Raw genomic sequence first — 23,073 nt, 5'->3', positions numbered from 1 at the left:
CTGATTCACTATGTTCTTGTTCTGCTCATAGATGGGACCAATACTTTTTCTCTGGGACCCATAGATTTAAAACCTATGAGTCCCTGGGACACATAGTTTTGATTTCTAAAATTATCACTGACGTAATTTGTCATTATTTCGGATATAAATTTTCGGACACTTTTTCCCCATTTAAATCCAGACCGATTGATGTTGCTGGAAAATATGATCCCTGTATATATACATTAATATTTATTATTGTACTGTGATTATAAAATGTATTATATATTAGGTTTAACAACATGTACACAAATAATTGATTTCAGGGAATAAGTTACAATGTGTACTAAATTATTGGTATTAAAAAGTAAACATAGATCAAAGATATCTTTTTTTACAATTAAGTCCTCCTTTTTTGGAAACTCACTAAAGATGCTCCCCCTGAGGTATATCTAACATCAATAAAGACCCAACACCTTCAAACGGCCAGTCTTGTATGATTAAAGCAGTCAAACTGCTTGAAAACCACATACATAAACATAACATCTGATTGTCCAATATTAATTATTGTAAGAAACACTTTCATATATCATAAAGGAAGAATATACATGGGTATTCTTTTATATACTTTTACATAAATACTTCTGAAAAATTAAAAATGTAACCAAGCAAATATTTACAGAACAAGAAGCAGTTTTGGAATGAAACAAAAGCTTTATTGATAAACAAGCCTTTACTATAGCCATTTAACCCTTTCCCTCTTACGACTTAGAAGCAAAGTGATAATGGCTGAGTGCAAACAGCATTATACCAACAGAACAGCCTGCGAGTAACTCACAGTCTGTTCAGGTTTTATGCTGTTTGCTGCTCATCAGTATCTAAGGTTTGGAAATGAAGCATTAAAAACTTGAATCTAATAAGAAATGTCTTAAATTAAATATAACTTTGTAAGGGACTACAAATGGGTGAAATACGTATCTAAGTGGTAAAGGGTTAAGGAAAAATGCCCCACCCCCTGGTGGCCATAGTTTTCTAGAACCATAACCATTTTCGAACTCAGCCAAGTGATCTTTCGAAAAAATGTTCTGACCAAGTTTCATGGAGATTGAACAGTAAATGTGACTTTTAGAGAGTTAACAAGGTTTTGCTATCGCCATATAAGGAAAAATGCCCGCCCCCTGCTGGCCAAGTTTTTCAACACACTAAAAACATTTTCAAATTTATCTAAGATATCATTAGAACGAATGTTCTGACCAAGTTTCATGAAGATTGGACTATATATGTGACTTTTAGAGTATTAACAAGATTTTACTATAGATATATAAGGAACAAGAAATATCTTTAAAAAAGATATACGGCGTAAATAGTTTAATGAATGAGATCAAGGATAGCGAATGTCTTTTTCTGTGCAGTTCTTAGCTGCATCACACGCAGTACGGGATGTTACGGGGAGTTTTCGCGGCTTATTTTACATTATAACATATTGCTGGTCATAAACCTATAGATACAAAACAGAAAACCAAAAGAAGAATGGAAGTGAAATTTAAACATATGAGTCAACCGGCCACACGAGAAGTATCCGTATTTATAGGCGCGTTCTTCGAACAAACCTGTTTTAGTGGTTTGTCGGGCATTGCTATTTGATTCGATTATTAACAGTATCAATTATCATCGTGCTAATGCTTAAAGTAATATTATGGGCATTTTGCACTGTTGAATTGAGCTGAAAAGAATTAACAGGTCAAAATAGTTAGTTAAAATGTTGTTACTGATTAATTATCTGCAACTCACCTTGCTACCAGTTGTTTATAAAAATATATTTTATATTCGATATTCTTACGTGACCCACCCAGTCCTGTAAGCTGAAATGATCTGTAAAACAATTTCGTGTCTTTGTGTCGTATGAACAAATCTGCACTAAAACTAAATTTAGGTTCAACTCGTAAACGCATGATCAGTTGTCAAACGAAAGTACGGTTGATATTCAAATGCATTATTTTTCTCTTTCTGGTATATTGTTTTAGTATGATAATGCTGCATTAATTAATATAAGTGTATATGAAGTAGAAACATCAAAAATAATCAACGGTTGCGATAGACACCTATAAACTGTTACATGCTCATAATATCACTTTAGTACATTAGGCAATATGGACGAATAATTATTGTTAAATTTATCAACAATAATATTTATCATTGTATTGTTGAAAACACATTAAGAATCTATTATTTACATACCATAATTATATTGCTGAATATCTTCATTTAACATATTTCTGGTCTAAAGAAAATTCCAGGTCACCTAGTTCACGGATAGCGTCTGTATTATATAACGATTATTTTACTGGCCGCCAACTCCGGTGATGACCTGTATATAAACTCTGAATGTCCGCGAATTGACCCGATATACCTCGCGGGTTGAAATGCAATGCTTTAAAGTGAGGCCTCGCTTCCATTGCTCTTTATACTTTTACATGTTAACATGTTGACAGGAATAAGGAAGTAAGTACTAAATATGAGAACATAGCCTTTTAAGTATAAACGCTCTTGCGCTGGTAATACTCTGAAAATAAAAGGTGTACGCACAAACTGTATTGATGTCGAGAATTGAGTGTAAAACTGTTCTATCTATTAAGCCTTTTAATTCGAGATAAAATTGTTTCATACAGTAAAACAGTGTTACAAAGACGCGGATATGTTTCCAATGTTCTGGTGGTATACTCAAATCAGCCAATGGAATAAATGAAGTGTATTCATTCGTACCTAGCCGCGGGAAATTTTATTGGACACTTACAAAGGTCAGGCTAAGGTGAAAAGCTGGCTTATGCAGCTTACGCCGAAAAATGCCCGCATCCCTGGCAGCAATGTTTTTAAACAGACCAGAACCATTTTCAAACTCATCCAAGATATCATTACTTCTGACCATTTTCGAACTCATCCAAGATATCTTTACTTCTGACCAAGTTTCATGAAGATTACAAAATAAATGTGACTTCTAAAGTGTTAACAAGGTTAAACTGTAGCCATATAAGGAAAAATACCTCGCCCCCTGGCGGCCATGTTTTTCAATCCACCGGAACCATTTTTTCAAATCGTCCAACATATAATTGGGACAAATATTCTTACGAAGTTCCATGAAGATCAGAAATAAATGTGGCCTCTAGAGTGTTAACAAGGCAAATGTTGACAACGCACAATATACAACATACAACGGACAAAAGAGGATCACACAAACTCACCATGAGCTTGTGCTCAGGTGAGCTAAAAGCAAATACATAATTTTTATGCTTTACAAGAACTGATGTGCAGGCAATTCTTTTCATTCTTGTATTAGATATTTTTTGCCTATGTCAACTTGCGACATACAAATTAGAACATTAAAATTATACCACTGACTTAACCATGTACATGTAGCATTATTCCTGACTTAACCATGTACATGTAGTATTATTCTTTGGAGCAGATGTTCTGTATTTTTACAAGACTTGCCAGTTTGATAACAATAACTAAGTGTTAACACTTTATGTGTTGTCTGTGAAAAAACACACTTCTATTCTAAATACACCACTTGTGATTCATGAATTTGAATTTAAATACTAAAAACCAACAAATACCCGCTAATTTACTAAATAATCCTATTAATGAACACGTAGTTGTTTGTCTTTTTGCTTATTTTGTTCCACCACATGTAATGAACAAGCTGTCTCCAGTGGTGAATAAACATTTAATTATTTCCTTGCTTCTTCAGAAAAAGGTTTCCAATTACTGCAATGACACATTTTTTGTGATAATTATTTGTTTAACTCTTTCTTTATTCTTCAGTAGTGAGTAATAAGGAGATTTATACAGGATAGAGAAAACATGTTGCAGATCTTATAAAAACAGGCATTCAATAAACCAATGATAACAACATGAACCTGGTATGTATAAAAATATTAAGTGAAGTTAACAATGTGATATATTTCCCTTGAAAATAGTAAAAAGTACAATGTGTGAGTAAGTGAACTATGTGATTTACCTCCCTTGTCAATCCAACCTTAGAGTACAATGTTTCAAGAATGGAACTATGTGATTTATCTCCCTTGTCTATGGAACTTTAAAGTACAATGTGTGAGGAAGTGAACTATGTAATTTACCTCCCTTGTCAATAGAACTTAAAAGTTCATTCTGTGAGGAAGGGAACTATGTGATTTATCTCCCTTGTCAATTGAACCTTAGAGTACAATGTTTCAAGAATGGAACTATGTGATTTATCTCCCTTGGCGATGGAACTTTAAAGAACAATGTGTCAGGAAGTGAACTATGTGATTTATCTCCCCTGTCAATAGAACATTTAGAGTACCATGTGTGAGTATCTGAACACTTCACATTTCAATTTCAACTTTAAAATCAAGAAGTGATTTAAATATGCTCGGTGAGTCAATTAAAGAAAGACATTAAATGATTCTAACATTAAGGTTTACACCAGTAATATAATGATGACGTTGCTGCATATGATTTTCTGGGACAATACTGCACGCACATGCCTTAAGCCTAATTTTCTACGAACATGGCCTATATGATGAGGGCATGTTTAAGTCATGCATTCTCACCTGGAATGTTGCAGCATCCAGATTGGAGAGGGCGATGTAGAGCAGGTTGTTCTGTAATGTGTACACAAGAGATGGAACAGATATCTTCAAACAGTCACCTGAAAACCATGTCAATGTACTGAAATATGTAAAGTCCAATCTGCCAATGAAGACCACTCAAGCGATTTGGTCGTTGTGGTCTTTGTTTACAGATGGTCTTTATTGGCAGGGTCGATTAAACTTTGCAAATATGCTAGTTGGCTTTTAACAGGTACCTTATCTTCGAATGTGCTATATTGCTTAAATATGTGAATACTAACGCATGTATAGTGTAATAAATGATTGAAAACAAAGTTTAGTTTTTATATTTACATGTATTATTTCAATTTCATGTTCCCCTCAAACTCGTCCATTATCTCACGTTAACGCTTCAGAATGTTCTGGATTTGAGTTTTGCCTACACCAAGATCACTAGCCACTCTCCTACAACTGTGTCCTTTGCCTAATATACTAATCACCTTAACGCGTTCAAGAACTTACCCTTGGATGCCATAGCGGTTAACTTTAACTAACAATTTACTACCAATAAGCAATGTTTGTTAAATAAACAAAAGAACTGCTTTCTAGTTAAGTAAACTGTCACTTGCCAATATCTCCATAGCGACAGACAAGGTAAGATGTTTAACGGAAAGGGCCTTGTGCAAATTATATGGAGCTTTATTTTTTTAACATACAGTTATCACAGGGCGAATAATCAATATACGTACAATGGCGGAAAATGAGTCTTTTGTGTTAAACCAATGTAAATATTGCTGAGATGCTGCTTGTTTTCAATTTTGTACAGGGATGGAAAAGAATACCAAAAGCAAACAACAATTGAAGCAATTTCAATACAATGCAAACTAGAGCTTTGTCACAGACGTGACGAATACCCCCACATGCCGCATTGACACATAATATTTTGCATGTCGTCTTCACAAAAAACAGCGGACACCATGCTAGATTTTCAAAACGCACTAAGTGACCCCTTGACCTAGTTTTTGACCTAGAAAGGCCCATGTTCTAACTTGGCCTTAAGATCATCTCCATAAAACTTCTGACCAAGTTTGGTGAAGATCGGATGTAAACTACTTGAATTAGAGAGCGGACACCATGCTTAATGTTAAAAAATGCACTAAGTGACCCCGTGACCTAGTTTTAGGCCCGGAATGGCCCATGTTCAAACTTGTCTTAGAGATCATTTAGATAAAACTAGTGACCAAGTTTGGTGAGGATTGGATGAAAACTACTTGAATTAGAGAGCGGACAACATGGTGAGGTTTAAAACGCACGAAGATAACCCGTGACCTAGTTTTTGACCCGGCATGACCCATATTCAAACTTGACCTAGACATCATCTAGATACAACTTCTGACCAAGTTTGGTGAAGATTGGATGAAAACTACTTGAATTAGAGAGCAGACAACATTGTGATGTTTAAAACGCACTAAGTGACCCCGTGACCTTGTTTTTGACTCAGCATGACCCATATTCAAACTTACCCTAGACATTATAAAGATACAACTTCTGATCTTGGCCTAGACATCATGTAAATACAACTTCTGACCAAGTTTGGTGAAGATCGGATGAAAACTACTTGAATTAGAGAGCGGACACTTAATACGGACCAACCAACCAACCGACAGACAAGTTCACTCCTATATACCCCCTTAAACTTCGTTTGTGGGGGTATAACAAAGAAACATACTTTCCAATCAAATATGGACTAGGCAAACGGCCCCATCCGGACCCCAAGATGTAAATAAAAGGAGGGCCCTGTGGCATGGTGGATATGGTGTCCCTATGAGGACATGGGTTGAATCACCACTGTGGGAACGCTTTTTAGATCTCCCCAATAGACACTAAGTACTGGTTCAGCGTCGAAAAACCTAGTGAGTTTTTCTGTAAGCCTTAGGTTTTTTATGCAATTAAGATAAATAGGTTTAAATTAAACTAAACTAAAATGTGAATACCAGCCCAGCGCTCACCTGGCTGAAGTATGATGTTCTCGTGAAGATGGTGGAGAAAGCGGCGGACACTTCCCAACTGATAGAAAATGATGAGCAAACACGACACCAGCTTGAGCAACTCTGACATCACAACGGCTGATGTGGACATGAACATGTCGCCCCCTCGAGTGCGCACAAAGCGCATCACGAGTATCACCATGGCGTTTTGCGCCACCAGGGCGAACAGGCTGATGTACTTTAGCATGTAGGAAGCACCTGCAGACATGGGAAAGAGTGTTAATAAATTATGTTAAATTCTGTAGAGGCTTGCTTACTCTTTCCTGAGACTTAGGGACTCTATTTAGATAAATTTTTATATTAAATAAAGCTTCCCTTAAAGGTTATTTGTTAATGTGTTGCCTTCATGATGTTTCATACTCAATTAAAATGTTTTAAATTTTATTTCACCATTTTAGCTTTACTCAAGTCTATGTTTCTCCTGTTGCAAGATAAAAACAAGAGGGCCAAGATGGCCCTAGTTCCCTCACCTGAGAGGAGTCAGAATCTTTACCAAATGTCAAACTTGACCTAGATATTGTCCAGACAAACATCCTGGTCAAGTTTCATCATTATTGAACCAAACCTCTGGCATATGGCGTGATTTTGTTTTTGTAAGATTTGACCTGGTGACCTATATTTTGAGTAGAGATCACGGGTGTTCCCCTTAACAATATCGTGCAATCGCGGCTATTTCGGGTGTTCGCCGAACACCGCCGTCAGTTGCCTCTCCGTCCCCCGCGAAATGTCACCCATCGGGAAAAGTAAACACCGCGGACAGGCGTTTTTGTTTAAGTACATGAACACCGCGGACAGGCGTTTTTGTTTAAGTACACAGTGTCTGTACTGTAAATAGCTTTTATTCAGCCTAAAATGCATGATGCACTTCAACAGACAGGAAAGCTGCAAGGTAAAGGGGATATGTTTTAAATAAAAACTTTCGCTGCTTTAATCTTATGAATTAAAGAAATATCGTGAAAATGTTAGAACCAGGGGGCAAAAGGTCCTATGGCGCTCGCCTGAAACCCAATACTGCCCCATGTTTGTGAACAAACCATAATCATTTTTCAAGTGCTTTCCAAGTTATATGACGAGAAAGCTACAAATGTGATTTCTTCAGCCTTTTAATGGATTTAATATAGCCAAATAACAAAAAGCTGCATCCCAATGAGGTGGCCATGTAATTCAATGGACGGAAGTCATTCGAACAAATGTTAAGACCAAGTTTCATGAAAATTTGTCAATAAATTTTGCCTCAATAATTTTCACCAGATTTTTTTTTTTATTTGAAGTAGTGACCGTATTTTTGAAACCACCTGACCTTTTTACAAACTTGGTGGAGATATCATTATGACCATAGTTCTGTTCAAGTTTCATAAAGATTGTTCAATGAAAATGGCATCTTTAATTTGACCTAGGGACCTAGTTTATGACCCCACTTAACAAAGTTTAAATCTCTGTTAATATATACAGGGGTGTGATTTAAGAACCACCTCACGGGAGGAAAATCATGCCCTACCCCAATAAGGTTCAACTAAACTCTTCATTTGCACATTTATTTTTTGTAAAAATTAATTTGACATGGAAAGGAGACAGGTCAGCTGAAAGGAGGAAAAAGTACATCCCCCTATATAATTTGTAAACATATTCTGAGCAGGTTTCATGAAGTTTTGTAAATATTTTTATAAATGTCCACAAGCTTTTTCTTTATTTTGACCTACTGACCTAGTTTTATTACCCATGACCCAGTTTTGAACTCAGCCAGATTTTGTTGGGACCTTTCTTTCAATGGCTAGTGATCCGGGTTTTTAACTCAACCGAGATATCAATGGGACAAATGTTTTGATTGTTTCATGAAGACCCTGTTGTGACCAAGTGTAAATAGTATTGGACTACACATGCCTTTTCTTTAATTTGACCGTATGCCCCAGACTTTGACCAAATAGAAGCGAGTTTTCAAACTCTGTAGAGATATCACTAAGAAAAATGTTTCATGAACATTGGGCATAAATGTTACGTCTAGTGATAAGATTTTAAGGTACCGGTATTACCCCCTATTTTTTTCAATTTAAACCGGAATCATTTTCAAATGTTTTCAGAAAGTTTTGTGAAGATTGGGATATTAATATGACCACTAAATTGTTCACAAGATTTTACTATAACCATATTAGGAAATCTGTGGCGCCATCTGGAGACACGCTTTTCAAAAGACATGAATATTGTCTAACTCAAACAAGATTTTATTTGGATAAATGTTCTAAGCACGTTTAAAAATGATAGGCAAAATATGCCACTTCTGGTGTTTACACTCTTTTTTTTAAGTTGAAATATTGGCCTAATTTATGACCCTACATGATGCAGTTTAAGCCAAGATATCATTGGGACAAATGTTCTGACCAAGCTTTGAACATTTTGAAGATAAGGCAATAAAAGTAGCCTCTAGAATGTCCATAAGGTACATTTTGGCAACGCAAGACTGATGACAGACGAAAAGCGATCACAAAAGCTAAATAGGAGCATGTTGAGTGAGCTTTAAAAAAAGCATCTGTGAGCTAGTACTTCTGATTGCAACTATATATACATACACACATAACCATCCTTTAAATAGGTGATATAAAACAATATAAAATACCAGGTTAGTGTTCATTACATTGAATTAGTTGGTTTGGGGTTAAATTCTGGCAGGTTAACATGAATAACTTGTAAAGGGTCATCATTTGGGTTTTAGTAGCCTACATAAATATTATTATCTTACTACAAGACTCATGAAGTCTTTAACCTGAGCAACCATTAAACATAATTAAATAACAAAACAATCCCCATTTCTGTGTGTGCATAACAATTATTCAAAGACAATCTTAAGATTTTCAACAATTAATAGCAGATTCCATCAAGCATTCTTATAGGTGTTCAAATCTGCATTTTATAGTCACAACACAATTTAATATGACAAGGGCTGTTTGTAAAACATGCATGCCCCCCATATGGGCCGTCAGCATTTTTGAGTTATCATCCGGAAATCATTTTACTATTTCTAGTCACTGTGACCTTTGGCCTAGTGACCTGAAAATCAATAGGGTCATCTGCCAGTCATGATCAATGTACCTATGAAGTTTCATGATCCTATGCCTAAGCGTTCTTGAGTTATCATCCGGAAACCATCTGGTGGAAGGACGGACCGACCGACCAACCGACATGCGCAAAACAATATACCCCCTCTTCTTCGAAGGGAGGCATAAATATACACAAAATCACTTCAGGTTGACTGAGAAGGCTTATGCAAGGTCATGACTTTTTCACTCACTGTAAGAGAACATTAACTATGTACATAGGTTTAATATTGATTCAATGTACAGTCAATCTTGTATTAAGAGACCACTCAAGGGAGTAATCAAAAGTGGTCTCTTAATAAAACGGTCTTTGAATACAAAAGGCCATTCTGGAAGAATGCTTACCCTCAATTTTAATCTATATGAAGGATTATCTCTTTTATCCACAATGATTTTAACTTTTATAATAAAATGAATATAAACACAATACATAAACAATATTTTACTTATAATGTGTTTTATTTTTCACTTATTATAAATTATCATTTATTATAAATCAATTGTGTGTACATATTTATTTGCGAAAAACAAAATAGACAAGGAAATATTTTTCCTAAGAACAAAGAATTTTGCTAAAAATGTGTAACAGTCTACATATACATGTGTACAGCTAAAACTAGAAATAAATGTCAGAAGCCAAAAGCTATGATATATTATCACATGTATTTCTCTTTCCGTTTCTATATTGCGCGTTTTTTTTCACCTGACACATTATTTTCCACGTCTTCAAGCACCTCGGCTTTACGCTTAAGAATGTTCTGAATTTGGGTTTTTCCGACTCCAATCTCGTCTGCGATTTTACGTGCACTTATACTCTTTGACAATTCCAAAACCCGAATTTTCTCGTTCAACGTTAATACTTTTTGTTTTGACATTTTAATTTCTGCATTTACGCTTAAGGAAATCTAACTCAATGATAAATAATGAGCTGAAAAAATTAAAACACGTCAATTGAAAACAAACAATCAGACCTGGTTGGAAAATTTATTAAGTAAATAACAATGTGATTGGCTTACAAATATCTACTAATTAGCATTATTACAAATTGGTAATGTACGGATTTCGACAGATGTTGCCGATTAATAGTTTATTTTCCGCACTTCTCAGGAAATGTTTGTCGCGTACAGTGCATTGTTTCTGCACCTGTTATCTATACTCGAGAAAAATCGGCATTGTCTCTTAACGATCCACATAGTAAACTATTTAAGCTGTAGACTGTGCGCAATACGTTCCCCTATTATTCAACTCAATAAATTAATACGCAGTCTACAACAATACCGGTCAGAACCGGTCAACGAGACAAAGCATAATCATAATGGTTGTGAAAACAAAGCAGAGGTGTAACAGTACATCTTATCGGCTTAGATAAACAATTAACACGGATTTGTCCCTGAAAGATCGATAGATTAACCACTTTTACCTCCTAGTGGTCGCTTAATACAAGATTCGGACATCAAAATACACACAAATCAGCGGTCGCTGGTCGCGTAAGACAAAAGTCGCTTAATACAATATCATTATATAGCGAAAAAGCTCCGTGGGATTTCAAAATGGTCGCATAAGACAAAGGTCGCTTAATACAAGTGGTCGCATCCACAAGATTGACTGTATATTTATCACTTTAAAACCTATTCCCAAATCATTATTACAGATTTCCATTTACTAGAATGGAACATTTTAATTATGTATGAAGTATTTCAATCATGTTTTCATGTTCTGTCTGCAAAGGTTCATTTCCTTGAGATGCTTAGCATTGACAGTTCCAGGGCATGATCCCTGCTTTAATCAGTTAATGCTCATAGTTGGTGTTCTGTTTCAAAAGAAGCGGATAAGAACAAAATGATATCCCTTTATAAGAGTTTCTAGAAATTCATGGTTTTCTGTGTTATACTTTTAGAGTTTGAATCTATTAAATCTATTAAATGTACATGCACTTAACAATTCTCTATGAGATACAGGGCTTAACACTAAGGCACGTCCGAACGACATTCACTGCCTGTACCTAGGTCCGGGCTAGCCAATGTCCCAGTAACATGCCCGACCGGTCGTGTGTATTTTGGGCGGGATTATGTGTTCTATATCAATAAACTGCCTTTTAAATAAGCTTTTGAAAGATGCAAAAATCTTTATACAGTATGATCAGATGAGAATTAAATCCCAGATTGAAATCGGGGACTACAAACAGATAGTAACTCGAAATAGATTTGGAACCCCCTGATTGCAATCAAAAAGAGACTGACAATTCAGGAAATCCCCGGCGGTTTTCCTGTAAAACACGTCAGAACCTATTTTTAAAGGGAATTCCGATAGATACGGTTTTGATTGGTTTCCTCGAAGTGACGTGTTTTCTCGATAAAAATACGTTTTTAAACTAAAAGCCGGGATCGCCCAGAATTGTACAGGATCGATGAAGGTATAAAACTCGACATTAACACAAAGTTAATATAAAATTATTATTTATTTATCAATTTTAAATGATTTTAATTTGTTTGATCGATTAGACATGTTTTGACTATCTTTTTTACGCAATTCAATTTGCAACTAATATTAATGGTTGATCCCGGCTTTTAGTAGAGAGTTAGCCTCGTACAATTGTTACGACTACCGTAACACGTTATTTGTTATTTTGCGACACCTAAGATTCACTTACCGTTTGTTGAAAGACGGCAACCGCGGCAATCTATGTATAAAGGTTTTAACGTTCATGTCCTTGTTTAACTTTGTTTGGCTTTACGGGTGGGGATGGGGGTTCCTCCAATAAGGAAAGAAAAGGGAAGGAGGAAAGTAAGAGAAAGTATGAGGAAAAAAAAACAAGGAAATTTCTCCCGAAATGGCGTGAAGATTACAAATAGATGTCTTAATGAGATGAATATTGAATTCATTAGCATTAGTAAGGCAAGCTAAAAAGAATGATTGAATCATAATTGCACATCTCCACGCACAAGAAAATACAAGTTAAATGATAAATATAAAGGTTTTGATAATACTTTGGTCGGGGAACATGAAAGATTGGTCAGGGCTAGTAGGTTCTGCATTTACTAGCCTGAATGGGCTAGTTGAAAAAAAAGTTAGTGTTTAGCCCTGAGATACAACAATTTTAATAGTTAACAAGAGCTTTGTCACAGACGTGACCAATATTTCCACATGCCGCATGTTGTCTTTACAAAAAACAGCGGACACCATGCTCAATGTTTAAAACGCACTAAGGTACCCTGTGACCTAGTTTTTGACCTGGCATGACCCATATTGAAACTTGACCTAGACATTATCTAGATACAACATCTGACCAAGTTTGGTGAAGATCGGATTAAAACAACTTGAATTAGAGAGCGGACACTTAATACGGACTGATAGACAGACAGACAGACAAGTTCACTTCTATATACCCTCCTAAAGTTCGTTTGAAGGGGTATAATAAATAAATCCTCAGGATGTTCCAAAAGGTTATTTTTGGAGATTTTTTTTACTGATATTAATACTACAATGTATTAATCATGTGCCTGTATTGCTGTCCACATAAATCACTTTATAAACAAGATGGCCAAAGGGCCTTGGCGGCTCTCTGTACAAAATAATGGGGTGGATTCATGTCAGAATGGTTGCGTGTTTTTGGAATTCTGTTCATAAAACTGAGGGAATGAGTTTTACACCCTGAATGATATTATTTGTTAAAGAATTCAGGGCATAGTTCTACTGTTTTTTTCTGCGCTAAAACATTAATCCATGCGTATTTTAAAACTTTAATATTTGTGGAGGGGATTTGCGGGATGAATTTTGCACTCGGTTGCTTTCAAGGGGGCGAAAATTTATACTTATAACATGTGAAGCCAAGAAACGGAAATTTTAATGCAGTGTTTTTTACAGAGAGAAATATTGTTACATTTTAGTGAAGCTTAATAATAACTTAGTCAATTCAATCATTCAATTTCTTTTTTAAGTAGCAAACAAAATATTACTGGTAACTGAGAACTGAATACAAACAAGGGCTGTTTGTAAAACATGCATGCCCCCCATATGGGTTGTCAGTTGTAGTGGCAGCCATTGTGTGAATACGTTTTTTGTCACTGTGACCTTGACCTTTGACTTAGTGACCTGAAAATCAGTAGGGGTCATCTGCCAGTTATGATCAATGTACCTATGAAGTTTCATGATCATAGGCCTAATTATTCTTGAGTTATCATCAGGAAACCATTTAACTGTTTTCGAGTAACTGTGACCTTGACCTTTGACCTAGTGACCTGAAAATTAATAGGGGTCATGATCAATGTACCTATGAAGTTTCATGATCCTAAGCATAAGCATTCTTGAGTTATCATCCGGAAACCATTTTACTATTTGAGTCACTGTGACCTTAACATTTGACCTAGTGACCTGAAAATATATACAGGTCATCTGCCAGTCATTATCAATGTACCTATGAAGTTTCATGATCCTAGGCGTAAGCATTCTTGAGTTATCATCCGGACACCATATTACTGTTTTGAGTCACTGTGACCTTGACCTTTGACCTAGTGACCTGAAAATCAATAGGGGTCATCTGCCAGTCATGATCAATGTTCCTATGAAGTTTCATGATCCTAGGCGTAAGCATTCTTGAGTTATCATCCGGAAACCATTTTAGTGTTTTGAGTCACTGTGACCTTTACCTTTGACCTAGTGACCTAAAAATAAATAGGGGTCATTTGCCAGTCATGATCAATGTACCTATGAAGTTTCATGATCCTAGGCGTAAGCATTCTCGAGTTATCATCCGGAAACCATTTTACTATTTCGAGTCACTGTGACCTTGACCTTTGACCTAGTTACCTGAAAATCATTAGGAGTCATCTGCCAGTCATGACCAATGTACCTATGAAGTTTCATGATCCTAGTCCTAAGTGTTCTCGAGTTATCATCCGGAAACCATCTGGTGGACGGACCGACGGACGGACTGACTGACCGACATGCAAAACAATATACAACCTCTTCTTCTAAGGGGGGCATAAATATTTAAAAAAATTATATTATATTTATACATTTGTACATTCAATTCACATTTATGATAAACACAACTATTTTGATTACAGCATAAATAATTTGTCACAGAGCTCACAGACCAGGGAGGGGGGGGGGGAGGAATTTTTATACTTAAACCTTGCAGGAAGGGACACCTGAGACTAATGCCAGATAGGGAAAACTGCCCCTACTATGTTTTGGCATGGACAAGAACCATATCTCACTTGGCCGAGAGTGTTTTAGAAATGTGGGCAAAATGTGTGCAACATGTGTTAAATATGGTTGAAATAGCCAACTACTTTGATCACAGGAAACCAGATATGGGGACATATGGTGCTACTTTGATAGCTATCTACTGTCGCCCTTTAAGACCACAGATTGGGCTTTGATACAATTTAAATAGCCAACATCAGCACATCAACACCCAGATTTATAATGTTTTTATCCCCAAATGCTCATGTGTACCCAATTGTTTCTGTATTGATATTAATGTATATATTAAATGTTTGCCTACATTGCAGATAAAACAACTGTAATTTTTCTGTAAAGTAATTAATGGCTAATTATTTTAATAGAATCCCATATGGCCACAGTAACTATTGATACCTAAAATCAATGTATATGGTAACAAGAGGGCCAAGATGGCCCTAGTTCGCTCACCTGAGAGGAGTCGGTTCATTCAATCTTTACCAAACATCAAACTTGCCTAGATATTGTCCAGACAAACATCCTGGTCAAGTTTCATCATTATTGAACCAAAACTCTGGCATATGGAGTGTTTTTGTTTTTGTAAGATTTGACCTGGTGACCTATATTTTGAGTTGACCCCCCCCCCCCCTTACCAAACATCAAACTTTGCTTACAAAAATAAATATTATGGCCAAGATTCATAAAATCTGAAACAAAATTGTGACCTCTAGAGTGTTTACAAGGATTTTGTATAATATAATGAAAATTTGGACAATCTAAGGGCAATAATTATGGCATAAATTATGTGATATATATAAATCCAATCTTTGTACCAAGTTTCATGATGATTGGGTAAAAAATGTGATTTCTAGAGTGTTCACAAGCTTTATTTATTATATAAATATAAGAAAACTGCCCCCCCCCCCTGGCAGTTATGTTATTCAATTGACCAGAACCATTTTCGAACTCAACTCTCATATCAAGGACACAAATGTTCTGACTAAATTTCATGAAAAATGTGCCAAAAATGTGACTTCTAGAGTGTTCACATGTTTTCACTATATACATATAGAGAAAAATGCCCCGCCCACTGGTGGCCATGTTTTTTCACCGATCTGGACCATTTTCGAACTCGTCCGAGATATCAATAAAACCAATGTTTTGACCAACTTTCATGATGATTGGGCAAGAATTGTGACTTCTAGAATGTTTACAAGGTTTCTCTATAGCCAATAAGGAAAACTGCTCCCCCCCTGGCAGCCATGTTTTTTAACTGACCGGAACCATTTTCGAACTCAACTCTCATATCAAGGAAACAAATGTTCTGACCAAATTTCATGAACATGGGGCCAAAAATATGACTTCTAGAGTGTTCACATGTTTTCACTATATACATATAGAGAAAAATGCCCCGCCCACTGGCGGCAATGTTTTTTCACCTATCTGGACCATTTTCGAACTCGTCCGAGATATCAATAAAACCAATGTTTTGACCAACTTTCATGATAATTGGGCAAAAATTGTGACTTCTAGAGTGTTTACAAGGTTTCACTATAGCCAAATAAGGAAAACTGCCCACCCCCTCCCTGGCAGCCATGTTTTTCAACTGACCGGAACCATTTTCCAACTCAACTATCATATCAAGGCAACAAATGTTCTGACCAAATGTCATGAAAATTGGGCCAAAAATGTGACTTCTAGAGTGTTCACATGTTTTCACTAAAAACATATATAGAAAAATGCCCTGCCCACTGGCGGCCATGTTAATTCACCGATCTGGACCATTTTCGAACTCGTCCGAGATATCAATAAAACCAATGTTTTGACCAAACTTTCATGATGATTGGGCAAACATTGTGACTTCTAGACCGTTTACAAGGTTTCTCTATAGCCAAATTAGGAAAACTGCCCCCACCCCCTGGCAGCCATGTTATTCAACTGACCGGAACCATTTTTGAACTCAAATCTCATATCAAAGAAACAAATGTTCTGACCAAATTTCATGAAAATTGGGCCAAAAATGTGACTTCTAGAGTGTTCACATGTTTTTACTATATACATATAGAGAAAAATGCCCCGCCCACTGGCGGCCATGTTTTTTCACCGATCTGGACCATTTTTGAACTCTTCCGAGATATCAATAAAACCAATGTTTTGACCAACTTTTATGATGATTGGGCAAAAATTGTGACTTCTAGAGTGTTTACAAGGTTTCTCTATAGCCATACATGTATAAGGAAAACTGCCCCCCCCCCCCCCCCCCCCCCGGCAGCAATGTTTTAAAAATGTGACTTATAGAGTGTTCACATGTTTTCACTATATACATAAAGAGAACAAGATGTGTTTGTGAAACACAATGTCCCCCTATATGACGTTTGACCTTGAAGGATGACCTTGACCTTGACCCTTCACCATTCAAAATGTGCAGCTCCATGAGATACACATGCATTTCAAATATAAAATTGCTAGCTTCAATATTGCAGAAGTGACATTACATGAGCAATTTTGACCCATATATTTGACCTTGAAGGAAGACCTTGACCTTGACCTTTCACCACTCAAAATGTGCAGCTCCATGAGATACACATGCATGCCAAATATCAAGTTGCTATCTTCAATACTGCAAAAGTATTCATAAAATAGCGATTTGGGCCACATATATTTGACCTCTGACCTTGAATGATGACCTTGACCTTTCACCACTCAAATTGTGCAGCTCCATGAGATACACATGCATGTTAAAGTTGGCGCAAACCAACCAACCAACAGACCAACAGACCAACCAACAGACAGGGCAAAAACAATATGTTCCCCACTACTATAGTGGGGGACATAAAAATGCCCCGCCCACTGGCGGCCATGTTTTTTCACAGACCATTTTCGCACTCGTCCGTGTATCAATAAAACCAATGTTTTGACCAACTTTCATGATGATTGGGCAAAAATTGTGACTTCTAGAGTGTTTACAAGGTTTCTCTTTAGCCATATAAGGAAAACTGCCCCGCCCACTGGCGGCCATGTTTTTCAACAGACCGGAACCACTTTTGAACTTGAACAACATATCATTAAGGCAAACATTTTGACAAAGTTACATGAAGATTTGGCATGAAATGTGACTTCTACAGTTATTACAAGGTTTATCTTTTTTTGACCTAGTTTTTGAACCAGCATGACCCAGTTTCAAACTTGATCGAGATATCATTGGGACAAATCTTCTGACCAAGTTTCATGAAGATCCGACATGAAATGTGGCCTCTAGAGTGTTTACAAACCAAATGTGGACGACGGACAGCTGGAAGACGGACAAAGACTGGTCACAAAAGCTCACCTGAGCAATCAGGTGAGCTAAAAAGTCTGTATTTGCCAATTAAGGCTGTACAGAGATGTCACTAAAACACAGTGGTACAATCACAAACACATTTAAGATCAAGCAACTAAAATCACTTGCTACTGACATTAACCATAGATTGAAACTGATCCTGTTACAGTCAGAGCTAATATTTCAAGGTTAGTTTTGCCATTTACATTTGTCCTTCTTCCCTTAAACTTATGAGCTTGAGCAAGATCCATCTTGTAGTTAAAGATAAAAGGACAAGATTCAGCTTCAGAACGCAAGTGCATTGCTTAATGCCTCACATCCCATGTGGGCATACAAATACACTTTAATAGGTCGAAAACCCTAAAATTGTTAATTATTAATTTGTTAGTCATATCATAGTACTTTTAAAGTTCATAGCTGTACTACATAATTATACATAGATTGAACCCTTTCCCACTCAGAAGCAAAGTGACAATCAGGCTATGTGCAAACAGAATAAAACCAGAACAGCCTGCGAGTAACGCGCAGTCTGTTCAGGTTTTATGCTGTTTGCTGCTCATCAGTATCTAAAGGTCTGAAATGTAGCTTTTAAAACTTGAATCTTGTAAGAAAGATCTTTAATTAAATTTAACTTTCTATAAATAGGCATCTAAGTGGCAAAGGGTTAATTAAATAGCTGTGCACAAACTGTTGCTGTACAACAGTGAATAGAACCACTTTCTAGCATGAGTGAAAGTTACAGTATTTTGAAATTGTGAATTTAAAGCATTGTCTATACATACCTAAGGATGGAGCTGCCAAGAAAGCGATATTACCGGGATCTAAATTCCAACACAATATTTTTTTATTTCGTTAAATTCAAAGTTCTGATTATTTTTGGAATTTGTGCACTGTAAAATCCCACAACTGGGGAATGGCTTTCAGTCTGACAACTCAATAAGATGCGCTTCTCTAACCTCCCCAAACAAACTTTTACAGGTAAATTCAACTAAAAAACGTTCACACATGCTGAAATATAAATGGTGTTAAACAGAACATTAAATTGGTTGTATATCGTCAGTGACTTTAAACAGTTTGAAACACTACTTAAGAATTAAGATAAAAGCATGGTACAAATAATCCTTCTTAATCTGTTGTTTTGGAATAACTTCACAGATTTATATAATAACCTTACTACAGTGTCATTCAAGTACTTCAGAAATAATACTGTTAGGTCACATTTTGATGTATATTCTAACACAGCACGTGACTTGTTTTCTATAGACAAAGAAGGAAATCAAGTGTGGGTTATTCTGCAATAACTTATGGGCGGAGCTTAATGTTTCGAAAGTAGTTCCGAATAAATAAAGAAAATATTGCAGTAAAATGCACGTGCTAAAACCCGCTCTAAAAGAAATGTAATAAATGTAGCATGTATATAAGTGTAATGAAACAACTAATTGTATATTTGGTGATGATTGGCATAACCACGCCTACTAAGAATGTTATTTGTTAAGAAAAGTAATTCAGAAAACATTTATAGCTTGTCAGCTTTTCAGTAGCATCAATAAACGTGACGTCATTAAGTTTCTACGATTGTTGTTTTCAATGAAAGTGACGTCATTTGCAAAATATTTGTGAATGAAAACGACGTCATATGTTTGTACAATTCAATGACGTCACTAAATAGTGAACTTTGTACTAAGAAAAGCGGAGTATTGAAAAATATAGTTCACGTCCTAAAACTTGAACCAAATCAATTAGAATCGTGTTAGAATCGAAATAATATTTTTCTATGATGGTTTGTTGTCGAATAACCCACAGTAAGTTGTATAGATGCGTGTTATCAAATCACTCGTGCTTCGCACTCATGATTTAATTCCTACGCATCTATACTCCTTACTGTGGGTTATTCGACAACAAACCATGATAGAAAAATATTATTTCTTAAATAACACATGGCAGGAAGCTTGGATGTGTAGGGGTTAAATCAAGAGTGAAAAGATACCACACATCTTAACTTCCCGCCGTTGGTTATTTGACAACAAACTATGACCATCAAGCATAATTTCAATTCTAACATGGCTTTAGTGCTGCCAATCATAATTAATATATCTCTTTAATTGCAAGTACTATTTCTTACCAAGGTCAGCCCATAATCATCACTTAAGCTTATTCATCAACTAATTCTACCTATTTTCATAAAAATTGTTGAGTTTCATAATGATTTTACATTGCATGTCAAATAATAGGCAAATGGATACAAATATATATATTAAAGAAATATCATTTCTGTGAGCAATGAAAACTTAAGCACCTGCCATAATTGTTTGAAGTAAAAAGAGTTTGATTTCAGCAATGCATCGGTAACAATTAGGAACGCAACTTGCATAATTTCAAGTTTGTACTGAACAGATCACTTGCAGAGCTACAGAGTGTTATGAATCACAACACACAATGTGTTTAACTGTGTGTTCATATTTTGGATCCATTTATCTTGTGATGTTTATATTAATATACTTGAAATTAATAGGACCATTGAAAGAAAATTCTGCATTTGTATACATCACACTTAGGCCCGTGACTTCAGGGATATAACATGTCATGTTAAGACACTGGGGATAAATGCATTGAATCAACTGTTTGTATTGAGCCAGTTCTTGGTATGTGTTAGTTCTACCCATAATTATTGCAGGATTTAATAGCTCTACCTATGGTTGATTTTCTTCTTAGTTAATATGAAAGTTTGAACACGCTGAGTTAGAATAATGTGAATAGTCTTTTTTATAACTTGTCAAAATATGCATAATTTTCCCGGTGGTTGAATGTGGTATTATAATAATTTTACACATCAATGTATTCCTCCATGGTTACTGAAGTCTTCTAACCCATCAATGATTTGTCTTATGTTCCAGTGGTTAAAATAGCAAATCAGCTGTGAAGCCAATTGTCCTGGTCCAAATACCCAACCAGAAATTGGTTTATTTATTTCAAACAGGTTTTTGAATGTATTGAATTTTATACACAAACAGTAACTCTACATCATTTATTAAATGTATTTAAACCACTTATACATAAACCAATACAATATACATCAATGAAAATATCTTGTCCATTTGACAAAAGGGTAAAATAACAAAGAAAAGAAACAACATTCATGAAAATAAACACACAATAACAGGTTTTGAATTGTGCTTGAATAAAGAAAGTAAAATTGGTAGGACTTGAAACTGTGAGGTCACGGTTTAAAAAATCTGACCAGCATTTTACCGCTAATTTCTTCATCTTCTTAAAGGCAGAAAGATAGAAATAACAGCTGTATTGAAAATGCTGCTTACATTAAATAATTAATATGATGTACGTTTACCAAATACACTAGGTAAGTATGTCATAAAGAAGTCGCAAATACTGCCTGGCAACATAAACAAGACTATTGTCAAGCAATATGGTCCCCTACCGGTGAAACTCCACCATTTTCAGCAATATTTGTAGTCTATTTGTTGCCATAGCAACCAGAATTCTTGACGTAGGAAAAAAAATGAAATGACGTGCATAATCTCCATATTGCCATCTATCCATGTTTAATATTTCATGGAAAAATATGAAGAACTTTTAAAGTTATCGCAGGATCCAGAAAAGTGTGACTGACTGATTGACTGACACACACAGAGTGCAAACCATAAGTCCTCTCTATGGTTCGACCGGTAGGGGACAATAATGCATTCAACCACAGCGAAATTATTCATGTTCTGACACTAAAGTCACTGTGGCAAAACACTTCCAATTGACAAGGTTTTTAGTCACAAAATAGTTTTTGGCTTTTAAAAAGTAATAGTTTTTTCCTCCTGCAGTAAAGGAATTATGAATGGGCAATTTAACAGCAAAGGTGTCATATCTTTTATAGAGAATTGTAATAAAATTTGAATATTCTTTTTTAACAGTAAGCAATATTTATTGGACTTAAGTTTTGTTCAAATTTGACATTAAACAAGGGCTGTTTGTAAAACATGCATGCCCCCCATACGGGCTGTCAGTTGTAGTGGCAGCCATTGTGTGAATACGTTTTTTGTCACTGTGACCTTGACCTTTGACCAAGTGACCTGAAAATCAATAGGAGTCATCTGCCAGTCATGATCAATGTACCTATGAAGTTTCATGATCCTAGGCCTAATTATTCTTGAGTTATCATCAGAACACCATTTTACTGTTGCGAGTCACTGTGACCTTGATCTTTGACCTAGTGACCTGAAAATTAATATGGGTCTTCTGCCAGTCATGATCGATGTACCTATGAAGTTTCATGATCCTAGGTGTAAGCATTCTTGAGTTATCATCCGGAAACCATTTTACTATTTCGAGTCACTGTGACCTTGACATTTGACCTAGTGACCTAAAAATCAACAGTGGTCATCTGCCAGTCATGGTCAATGTTCCTATGAAGTTTCATGATCCTAGGCGTAAGCATTCTTGAGTTATCATCCGGAAACCATTTTACTGTTTCGAGTCACTGTGACCTTGACCTTTGACCTAGTGATCTGAAAATCAATAGGGGTCATCTGCCAGTCATGGTCAATGTTCCGATAAAGTTTCATGATCCTAGGCGTAACCATTCTTGAGTTATCATCCGGAAACCAGTTTACTGGTTTCTTGTCACTGTGACCTTGACCTTTAAGCTAGTGACCTGAAAATCATTTATGGATTATCTGCCAGTCATGGTCAATGTACCTATGAAGTTTCATGATCCTAGGCCTAAGCATTCTTGAGTTATCATCCGGAAACCATCTAGTGGACGGACGGACTGACCGACCGACATGTGCAAAACCATATACCCCCTCTTCTTCGAAGGGGGGTCAAAATAAAACTACATTTTAAGGAACATGTACATA

The 23,073-nt window shown here is 36.0% G+C and overlaps 1 protein-coding gene across 2 annotated transcripts in view; it reads right to left on the bottom strand.

Annotated features, from left to right (window-relative positions):
• The window catches only part of LOC127877867 (UDP-N-acetylglucosamine transporter-like), a 40,266-nt gene that overhangs the window by 3,099 nt on the left and 14,094 nt on the right, over positions 1-23,073 (bottom strand). For both annotated transcript variants that reach the window (XM_052424171.1, XM_052424180.1), the window contains 2 exons: positions 6,578-6,814; positions 4,572-4,669 (listed from right to left, as the gene is read on the bottom strand). In XM_052424171.1, the coding sequence (XP_052280131.1) occupies positions 4,572-4,669; positions 6,578-6,814 (335 nt within the window). The remainder of the gene's footprint in view (positions 1-4,571; positions 4,670-6,577; positions 6,815-23,073) is intronic.

The sequence above is a fragment of the Dreissena polymorpha genome, chromosome 1 (assembly GCF_020536995.1).
Source record: "Dreissena polymorpha isolate Duluth1 chromosome 1, UMN_Dpol_1.0, whole genome shotgun sequence".
Lineage (NCBI taxonomy): Eukaryota > Metazoa > Mollusca > Bivalvia > Myida > Dreissenidae > Dreissena > Dreissena polymorpha.
This window is presented reverse-complemented; position numbering and strand designations above follow the sequence as displayed.